The sequence below is a fragment of the Sinocyclocheilus rhinocerous genome, unplaced genomic scaffold (genome assembly GCF_001515625.1).
Source record: "Sinocyclocheilus rhinocerous isolate Xijiao unplaced genomic scaffold, SAMN03320098_v1.1 scaffold44, whole genome shotgun sequence".
Lineage (NCBI taxonomy): Eukaryota > Metazoa > Chordata > Actinopteri > Cypriniformes > Cyprinidae > Sinocyclocheilus > Sinocyclocheilus rhinocerous.
Genome location: NW_015631022.1, coordinates 1725758 through 1737208, shown reverse-complemented (window position 1 = coordinate 1737208; position 11451 = coordinate 1725758). Strand labels below are relative to the sequence as shown.

Genomic DNA, 11451 nt, shown 5'->3' with positions numbered 1-11451 from the left:
AGTTTCTAATGGTTTTGTATTCTTTGCATTGTTCTAAACATTAATATTTTATGAGCAACAATATCATGCTCTGTCTCAGTGGCCTTACACCTGATTTTAAATCTATTTTTTCAAACTTTATGATTTAAATGGGGATGATTGTACTGAGAATAACTTTCATCTTTTATTCAACTGAATACTGTTTCCGTGGTGTTTTGATGTATTTTAAAGAGTTGTCAGTCAAAATTAAAACTGCTGGATGATATATATTCTTCATTCTTTATGACAAACACTATAATGTGAATTACAGAATGTACAACGTTTTTAAAATGTGTAAATTGCGGTGTACAGCGTTTATTATGAGGGGGTACAATCCACAGCTCAGTACTCACTACTCAATACTCATGAGTACTTTTAAATAGGCTACTCTTTTACTCTTACTCAAGTAGTTTTTTGGACAAGTACTTTTACTCTACTCACACTACATTTTTTGGAAGGTAATGGTACTTTTACTTGAGTATATTTTTTCAGTACTCTTTCCAACACTGACTGTAAATGATATCTACAATATTCATTTGTTACAAAAACTGTAGCAAGTGTGTGTTTTTATTTACACTGATACTTACACAAAACTTGCTTCATTTTGATATATGGACATCGCTGAAAATTACAGTTCATTAAGAGAGTCAGATGTTGATTCATTAACCATTTCAATCAATTCAGTAAAGGATTTGTCAAACTGATTCAACTGAACAATTCATTAAAAGTATTGGCTCATTTGTTTAGGCTACACTAAAAAGAACCGGCTCATAATACCATAATACATGTTTGCTCAAGAATCAGGGTAGTCTGGTCTGCTTGTTTTCGCATATAGCCTGTGAGGACAACTCAGCAGAAAGACTTTTTGTCATTAATTGATGGGACGCAGTCTTTTTTATTTTACAAAGCACATATTTCTATTGAAATGCTTTAAAATAACGTTTTTTTAGAATTCATATCACAAGAAGTACCTTGAACTATCATTTTTACATTTACATTTAAGCATCTGGCAGATGCATTTATCCAAACCAACTAACATTGCATTCAATCAGTCCATGCATTCCTTGGGATCTGAACCCATTACCTTGACGTTGCTAGCACTATGCTTTACTGCTTGAGCTACAGCAATGCATTTTTCTATACATAAAGGTGATTGAAACCTTATAGATTTTCTACAACAGCGGCCTCCCAACAAAACCTGCTCCAAAATCTATTTCCTCACAGTTAAATTGTTAATAATAATCTCAATATAGAAAATTCCACAACAAGTAATTTAGTTAATTTGCCGAACAGCATGTGATACTGTGGTAACTTGGCACATTATATTTAGAATTCAAACGTAGCTTATTCAATCAGATTTCAGAGCCATAACTGTCTGTATTTGAACACATGAAGTTGATCTCTAGAGGATGTCATTATGATCATGCGCAGGAGACTTTTAACAATGGTAATACTGAGCATAGTCAAGGGCGAATAGCTGTCTTGAATGTACATATGTGAGCGTGTGGTGTATGCGAATATCTGCGTGTTTGGTGATTGTTTGGAGAGGTGGGACATGGTAGTGGTGGGTAATGAAAGTCCCAGTTTTAATTTTCCTGCTCTAATTACATTGGCCTTTAATCATCTCAGTCATGAGCCGTATTGGCACTTTAGAGCTCCCGTCCTGCCAGTGTCCCATCTGGAGTGAACGCGAGAAAGAAACAAATATGGGTCTTCCTTCCCTTCACTAGACTATTAATCTGTCAGAGTTGGTGATGCTAACCAGCAGCCGCATGGCCGTATTTCATTCACGCTCGATAGGTAACACAGCAAATGACCCAGAACTGACTGTCAGTACAGCCAGGATTCTGCTTGATCATAGCTGCAAAATATGAATCTCATACTCAGTCTATAGTCGTAACAGATATACAGTATGTGGCCTTTCATGGCCGCCAAATCAAGTGTGGTTTGCGGATTTGTGTCTGTATCACACCACTGATGCCTTGCATCTTCTTGTCTTTCTGGTTTTATTTCACTTTGATTAATCTCATCTCATTGAAGCCCCATTCACACTACAAGCGACAAAGCGACACACTCCCATTCATTTCAATGGAGAGCTGGCGATTTCCGGCGACAAGTGCGACAGCGGCCGTTGGCGACGGATGGGGCGTGTCCAGCGACGCTACAAAGTTCAGAATCCTTTAAATTTTAAGCAAATGAAGAGCGACTTTCGGGAGAGACAGCCAATAGGAAGACGACGGCAGAGCTCATGTGATCGTTCTCCTCTCAGCCGTAGATAAACATACACAATGGAAAAAAAGTAGGCTCTGTTTCTCATTCATTTTTGTTTGTATGTACGGATTTAATTCATAGTTATATTATATTTAGTCTTTTGCCTCCAAAATGTTTGTATTTAGCGGCAAGAAACCTGATTCGTTGTCAAGGCAACCAGCAGTGAGAAAAAATATAGTTAAGCCACTAGTTAAAGGCAGAGTAAGCAATTTCTGGTAGCCAATGTTGATATTTGAAATCACCAAAACAAACACGCCCCTACCCCAAAAGGGTCTTGCCCCTATTTTGATAGCTCCGCCCCACATATACATACGCAACCCAGGCAACGATTAGTTCTGTGAAACAAAGCAAAACCAAAGTTACACCGTGTCTACGGACGTGAGCGGCGCGGCGCAACAAATCCCCGACAGAAAACTGCTGCCGGGTTCTATTTATGACGTGCTGACACAAATTTCAAATGGTTTTCAACAGTCGTTTGATCGCGTCCAGTGTAGGCAGACTTTAGCTGTTGTAGACACGGTGTTACTCACCTATTGAGAAGAAACAAAGCAACCTCGGCGTCCGATCGCAGGCCTCCACTCCTTGAGTTCTCTCCAGCGCTGGAAAGCTGATCCGATATTTACACGAGTCCTACTTGCCTTATCGTTCCACAGACTTTTTACTCTTTTGTTTTTTATCTGCCATCTCTATCTTTCTGTCGCTCGGCTAATGTCCGTCCCATGCACTGAAAGCGCTCTCCTCCACATCACGAGTAGACACGCCCCTTATTGCTGATTGGCTACAAGTTTGTTTTGCTATTCGGCCCGAATCAGTTTTCTAACGTGTTTTTGAAAAATCACATACCCTGCCTTTAACCTCATCGCCAGCCCCTGGCGACATGCAGCTGCTAGTGTGAACGCAGCTTCAGTCTTGTCTCTTTTCCTCACTTCTCTTCCAGTCTCATCTCACTTTGTGTCTCATCTCATTTCTTCTCTTTCTGCCTTGTCTCACTTCTTCTCATCTCATTTTGTCTTTGGTAGTCTCTCATCTTTTCTCTCATCTCACTTTGTATCTTCTCCTCTAGTATTGTCTCCATCTCATGTTTGTCTCTTCTCTTTTCTGCTTGCTTTATCATTCCATCTCATCATAAGTAATCTCTTCTAGTTTTATGTCTCATCTCTTTCTCCTCATCTCATCATTTAGTCTCTTTTCTCTTTCTCTCTTAATTTTCTTGCTTCACCTCACCGAATCTATTCTTTTCTTGTCAATTCTTCTCACCTGATTTCAACATTGTAGTCTATTCTCATCTACTCTCCTTGTCTCAGTTATTTTCATATCTCCCTTCCTCTTCTTTCAGTCCCATTTTGTCTTCATTTTATTCTATATTATCTTATTGTCACTTCTCTTCTCTTATATATTTTTTTCTCATCATTTCCTTTTTCTTCCTCTCTCTTCTAGGCGCATCTTGTCTTTTCTTTCCCAGTCTTGTCTTATTGTCTCAATTCATCTGGTCTCATTTTGTCTTGAGTCATAATGTTTCGTCGTGTCTCATATTGTCTCATTTCATGTTTTCTCATATTGTCTCACCTCATATTGTCTCATTTCGTTTGGTCTCATATTGTGTCAATTCATCTGGCCTCATTAACTCATGTTGTCTTGTCTCATATTGTTTCATTTCTTTTTGTCTCATATTGTCTCAATTCATCTGGCCTTATATTTCATTTAGTCTGAACTCACCTTGTCTCATGTTATCTCAATTCATCTGGTCTCATTATCTCATTTTGTCTCGTCTTATATTGACTCATTTCATCTGTCTCATATTTCATTTCATCTAGTCTTGTATCATTTCATTTGGTCTGGTCTCATATTGCCCCATTTTTTCAATTCATTTGTTCTCATCATCTCATTTTGTCTTATCTCATTGTCTTTTTTTCGTCTGGTCTCATATTGTCTCATTTCGTTGTGTCTCCTATTTTCTCAATTCATCTGTCCTCATGGTCTCATTTTGTCTGGTCTCATTTCATCTGGTCTCATATCATTTAATTTAGTCTGGTCTCACATTGTCTCATATTATCTCAATTCATCTGGCCTCGTTATCTCATTTTGTCTTCTCTCACATTGTCTAATTTCATCTGGTCTCATATTGTTTCATTTCTTCTTGTTTCTTCTATGTCTAGTCTTCTGTTTCATTTAGTCTGGTCTCATATTGTCTCATATATTCTCAATCCATCTGTCCTTATTATCTCATTTTGTCTCATTGTTTCTTTTTGTCTGGTCTCATATTGTCTCATTTCATCTTGTCTTATATTTTCTTAATTCATCTGTTCACATTATCTCATTTTGTCTTATATAGTTTCATTTCATCTGGTCTCATATTGTCTCATTTTGTCTAGTATATTGTCCTAATCGATCAGAAGAGCAGTCTCAGTGTGGATGGGTGTCCTGAGAAAGTGTTTCCCAGAGCTGGAAAACATTTGATTGGCTATCTTGGCATCAGTGCCACTCACAGCCCATCTTGCACGGACCGTGAGGTGTGTGTTTCAACACCAGCAGTGCACATCAAAAGCCGAGATCTGCCGTCTGCAGAGTCCCATCTGCTGGGCGCAGAAGCTTGTAAAGCAGACAGTGACCGCACCTCGTCCTCTCGGCCATAATTCAAACCCACGCACAGTCAGACTGACATTCTGGGTACATGAGCATGAAGTAGAAAGGCTTTTATTAGCACCCAGATGAGAGCCTCCCACAAGGGGACAAAAATCAAAGTGTCCACGTATCTGACGCCGGGTAAGCATACAGGACACACTGCTCTCTCAATTACACCTAGGCTTCAGGTGATGTAGTATTGTGTACCCTGCATGTGCCGACACCATTCGGCCTCTCCATCCGCTGTGAATAACAAATGTCAACAGAACGAATACGTGTAAGGCCATGAATCCACTGCTCATACAGTACCTGTTCTAATGGGATCTGTACCCCGCTGACACAAGCATGCCATGTTGATATAGAGCTCATCAGGCATGTTTTCGGACTCGCAGTGCACATGATGAGGGAATCTACAACATCACCCGCACTCGATGCTTCTCGAGGTTAACATGGCCGGCGTAGCATGTCTGGTGAACAGTAGGAGGGCACAGCTAAAGCCATAAACGCAGACAGAGATATTGTGTCTGGTTTAATAGGGTGCAACATAGACTCTCGTCAGCTGGAGGAACCATCTTGACCATATTATCCAGATGGCCCCTCTATAAAGGGTGGAGGATGCTGGCTGACGGCGGATGCTGACTCCAGCATGCTGTAGCCTGTAAAATTGTGGAGATGCGAGGACGATATATAAGAGACGAAGATTCAACGTGCCCTCAAAGCGTGCATAGCCATTTTCAAACAGAGGACATTAAGGTAGAAAAGCCTATGAGAAAATCAATTCATTCCTGGAACACTGCCTGTCCATTTTTTCCACTCCTTCCCTTTAAAAAACCGAGGGCTGGATGATTTTAGCAATTAAATCAAGAGTCACCTTGACACTCGTTGCAGAGGCAGGTTGGTGGGAGAGAAACAGGCAGCGCTGCTGACATACAAATCCATCCTTCTCCCTCAATCCTTGTTAGCCCTTTTTTCTTCTAAAAAGCCCTACCTGAAGAAATGAGTGTTGCCTACCTGTACCTATCATTCATCCATCAGAGTGTGACGGTGCGCATGACAGTGATGTGATGAGCGCTCAAACACTGCCGAACATCACAGACATCACTGTAAGAACGTCAGGGGAAAACATGTTGAACAAAAATGCTGGATGTGTATAAGGGATTTGAAAGCTTGCAACTGTTGGGGAATGTTACATTTTAAAGTAATGCATTACAATATTATCTATAAAATGGGACTAATAACGTGCTAAATTTATTTTGTATATACTGTGTATACAGTACTCAAAATGTTACATGCACCAAACTGTTACATTTTTGACCACTCAAATTTCAATAAATATACAGACAAAAAAAATATTTCAACGTTATGGCCGATAACAATAAATGGCAACAAAAAATTTAATTCCATTCTATTTTGTCTAAATTAATGTAAAAATAGCACTCCAAATGAAATAAATGGCAAGTGAATTTAGAAATTAAAATTTAATTTGTCATATAGTGTGTATAGTATATAGTGTGTTACTTAAAGGGGTCATATGATGCAATTTAAATTTTTCCTTTCTCTTTGGAGTGTTACAAGCTCTTGGTGCATAAAGAAGATTTGTAAAGTTGCAAAGACTAAAGTCTCAAACCCAAAGAGATATTCTTTATAAAAGTTAAGAGTCAACCACGCCTACCTAAAACGGCTCGTTCTAACACGCCCCCACATGTCTAAGTCACGATGTGGGAAGATTTGCATAACGCCGCCCAAATGTTCACGCAAAGAAAGAAGGCGCAACTTTTATTCTCGCTGTAGTATTGTTGTTGCCGCCGCCGCCATGTCGTGAAGGCACTGTGTGTTTCGCTGTGAAAGCGAAACTACTTTGTTTGGCCTTCCAAAAGAGGACGATATCCGCTTCATCATGCCTGGAGCTGATCCGTGCTGGTCGCTGAGGAAATACATCAACTTTGCGCTGTGGATCGCCGGATCGGCTTTCACCGTGGACGAAGCGGAGCCCAGCCTGGGGTCGTCACATGGGTTTGCCGCAAGCCCGCCGGCCGCTCCTTCGTCGAATCCGCCGGCCGCGCCATTCTCAAGACCGCCCGCCGCCGCTCACTCAAGCCGACCTCCGCTCACTCTAGCCCGCCGATCACAAATTAAGACATGGTTTTATGGTTACAAGACAGTATAAGTCATTATAATCCGTAATTATGTCCCCACTGGATGCAACAAACGCCTAATTTATAATGGGTTTTAATGTTTTTGACTCGTCGCTCCGGCCAGGACATGGCATCACAATATGGTAAGGGGCGTAACATTTCTGTCACACGCAAGAGGTATTCGGCCAATAACAACGCACTGGATAGCTGGCCAATCGGAGCACACCTAGCTTTTCAGACCGATGAGCTTTGTAAAAATCGACGCGTTTCAGAAAGGCGGGTCATAGAGGAGAAACAATAATGTACAGTATGTGGAAAATAATGTGTTTTTTTACCTTAAACCGCATAAACACATTTCATTACACCAAATACACAAAATAATGTCCTTTTTAGCAACATCATATGACCCCTTTAAAAAATAATTTAAATTTTAAATAATTTAATTTGCCACTGTGGCATTCTGATTTATTTTAAGTTACAACTGAACAACTAAATAATAACAAATACAAAACAAACAAGTAAACAAATAAATAAAGTTCTGTCATGACAACTCTCGGAGGGATTGGCATGGTCATGTACATGACAATATACATGAAATAACCCCCATATAGCATACATTAATCACCTCGTAGCAGATCTATACAGGTGGAGCTGGGGAAGTTGGAGTGTTTCTGAAGCAAGCTGCAACTGCTACGGCAAGCACTAGTCATATATTTGAATGTTGAGAAGCGAGCTCAATCAGCTGTGCCATGTGATAATGATGTCATTAGGTCAGATTGAGTTAGACCTATCGGACTGCGCCATCTAGAGTTTCATGCCAGAACTCTGTATTTAATTAAAAGAATATATATAAAAGCGTAATTATATTTAAAAAAATATTAAAATAAAAATATTATATTGCATAAATATTACAGTGTAAATTTTACAATCAGCATACTACCATCAGGTCATCTGACGACACACATTGCTGCATATGCAATGTTACCCCCAACACTGTTCTACATAACATATTATGTGTTTGCAGAGAGTCATTGACCAGCGCAGATGATTGACGACACTCCTGCATGCTGGAACTCATTTGACAGGGGTCAGTGAGATCAGAGTTGGTATTGACATTCAGTTAACTCAATCTGACCAGGGCAGGTGTTAGTCAACATTCATGCACATGCGTCATTCTGAAATACAGCGAACCAAAAGACCACCCTGCCCTGAACACACTGTAAATTATACAGATCAGGTGTGGCACAGTGGCGGATGTACAGTAGGCTTGTAAGTTAATGGTTGAGCATTCAATCTCATGAGCTACCGCCATTGTGCTGTTAAATCTGTTGTAAATATTCTTAAAGCTGCTTTGGATAAAAATATCTGTTAAATGACTACTTGCTTAGCACTCACTACTGCTATATATAATTGGGCTTCTCAAACTCTCCCACCTCTTCACATGTTCCCCTTTCTTCTTCTTTCTTTTCGGCTGAAAAGCATGACTATATCTTCAAACAATAGTCAACTATATTTCCATACCTCTCAGAGATATCTAGCATGACGTGACCTGCAGTTCTCAGCCCACGGTGGGAAAGACTTCATCTGAAAACGGTCTTTGTAACGAAGCCAGTATCAGATACTGCGACGAAACTGCCCAGAACTTCACACACGCTCGAGCCTGGGAATGCACACGAACGCTACAGCCACATACCACAACCGATCTCTGACTGCAAACAAAGCGCCCCATTAATGATGACCTCAACTTGGCGTCCTTTATTCATTAGAGGGCAGATTTAATTGCTCAAATCATCCAGCCCTCTTTGAAGGCCATGTTTATTGTCGCAGGCGTGTTAGAGCTACCAGCTCCCTGTGCTTGCTCTGTTCATAAAGGTTTGGGTGTTTTTTTTTTAGATTTGTAGGGCCTTGTTTATGCTTTAAAAAAATCACATTTATTCATTAAAAATCACTATTAACAAGCCCTTCTGCCATACTCCACTGTAGTGAGATCGGCTTCTGAAACTGTTACAGAGATTTATCAGAAGCCATTACTGTTATTGCAAATGGCTGTGGAACATTACTCACTGGCAATATCCTGAAGATATCCATCTTATTGAACCATACTGATTAATTGAATTTTCATCAGTGCTAAGCTTATTAACTGTTATGACAAATGATTCGAGGGGCATACATGTAGGCCACCTAGCACATTGCTTTTGAACATTTTCTTCTTCCAGCCAGAGAGATGATTATATTTAATTTCAGTTATCTGTCTTTGAAATAAGACTCAAGACTCGTTAAATGCAGCGGACGATGGCCTCGTTTGCGGTTTGACGGAGTACCGCACCATGCCTCGCTTCTTCAGGGGAAAGTACGGTTTACCGACGGCTTTTTTGGCCTCATGCAAACGAATCTCACGATGCCAGTGAAGAGATGAGGGAAGAACACTTACAGGTTCTTGACGGCGGTGATCCCTCGGAAAGCCTTACGAGGAACAGCCTGAATCTGATTCTCGCTCAGGTCCCTGGAGAGAGAGAGATGAGAAAGAGAAAGAGAGAGATATTAGGATTGGTTTGAAGCCACTTCACATTTCGCGTCTTGAGGAAGATGGACGGTTCGCTGGAACTTTGAAGTCTGAGACCAAATTGTTCTTCTGACCATAAATGTCACATCCTCCTTAATTCGTCTGGCCTTTTATCACTCCGTCTGTGTGTGCGTCTAATGAAAAACATTTCTAAAGCAGTACTTTGTGATGAAAGGTCTCATAGCGGTACGTCCCACAATCCTGCAGAAAATGAAGCAATCATATGCACTTTGAGTAACCCGAGAAAGAAAACAGACAAAAGCGGCTCTTTTTAATGCTCGCTTATGAGCCAAATGATTTTTGACATGTCACAATGGTTGTGCTTAACTTTATTAAGCTTGCTTGTTTGTAGACTCACGCTGGCAAAACATAATTTGAAAACCAGAATGCAATTACGGGCCAAGAAGGAAACAAATGAGATATGGAATATCTGCCCAGCTAATCAAAGCGTCTGCTTTGGAGTCATGCCTGCTACACATAACACGAACAGACCACCACGTGGGTTAACCCACCTGACCTTGCTACAACCAATTTCACTGATAAACAATCAGGCACGGATCCAAACGCGGCGAGGAATCCTGCCAGAGCTCGTGCGTGGGACGTAATGATGTATCAAGCAAAGGACTGCCAGCAATTTCCTCTTAGGAGCATTAAAACTGTAGTTATTGGGCTCTCCCCTCCTTCAGCCCCCCACCAGAACTGGATACGTGTGTTTTTTTCCCCCCCTCGAACCAATCAAGTTTTATTATGGCAAAAATCTTAATAACTATGTTATGCTTTGCAATAAGAGGCTATGGTATTTCATCGAACTGTTCCTGATGGTTTTTGACATGTTCCACAAGCCTGCATTGCTTTTTTTTCTTTACAGCACTCTTGGCTGGCTTGATGTGAACATCATGTTTCCTTTGTGTATCCTTCAAGTTGAACTATGCAGGAGGGCAAACATACGCCCCAACATCCCATGATCATATGCCACAGAGTGTGAAAATAGGGCCGCTGTTTATAGCATCATCACACTGGACAAGAGCGAATGTATATCAGCACTACCTCTCTGATGGTCTAAATGCGAAACAGATAAAGTGCAGAGATGGTGTGGAGCACAAAGGCAACTTCTCTTCGCTTTGGCTTTTTAATTCTTCATGAATGGCGAAGCACCGGCCATGTACGTCCTCGGCGAGCCGCGAGCGCAGCGTAGTGCTTTACAGCACTTCCACTGCTAATAAATGTTTTATTACTTTGTTTACTCAGTGGAACCTTTTTCATTATTTCTACAAAAGGCAAATTGTCCCAGCCAAATAACGGCTCTTATGAAACACAATAAGTCTCAGCGGTGCTCTCGCCGATGAGCGACAGAGAGAAACTCCATGTCAGAAGTAGACAAAAAAACAGTCCCGAGGGCTTTGGGTTGAATGAGATGATTTCTAATGAAGAATTACTTGAAACTATAAAGAGACAATAGAAGTTTATGAGATATGAGAATTATACTGGCAGGAAAGACGTAGCAATGTACATATTTCATCTGCTTTGACGCTATATTAATTACACATGGATAATGAAACAATCTGTGTGACTTCAGAATGAATACAAGCTCTCCAAACAATCTTTAAAACACAGGTTAATTAGTCAACTGCAGTGATGCAATTCTCTGCATACACTGGAAAAAAATTTTTCTTAATATTTTGTCTTGTTTTATACATATTATACACATGTGAGAAGCAAAATTACAAAAGACTCACATAAGTCTTATTTTTTAGAGAATATAAACCGAATTAAGTCTATTTTTCAAAAACAGACTTCTTAAACATTTTATATATATATATATATATATATATATATATATTA

The 11451-nt window shown here is 40.2% G+C and overlaps 1 protein-coding gene across 1 annotated transcript in view; it reads right to left on the bottom strand.

The window, feature by feature from the left end:
• LOC107741095 (slit homolog 3 protein-like) overlaps positions 1-11451 on the bottom strand; it is a 196687-nt gene that overhangs the window by 79789 nt on the left and 105447 nt on the right. Inside the window, exon 5 of the mRNA XM_016553687.1 lies at positions 9478-9549. Within this exon, the coding sequence (XP_016409173.1) occupies positions 9478-9549 (72 nt within the window). The remainder of the gene's footprint in view (positions 1-9477; positions 9550-11451) is intronic.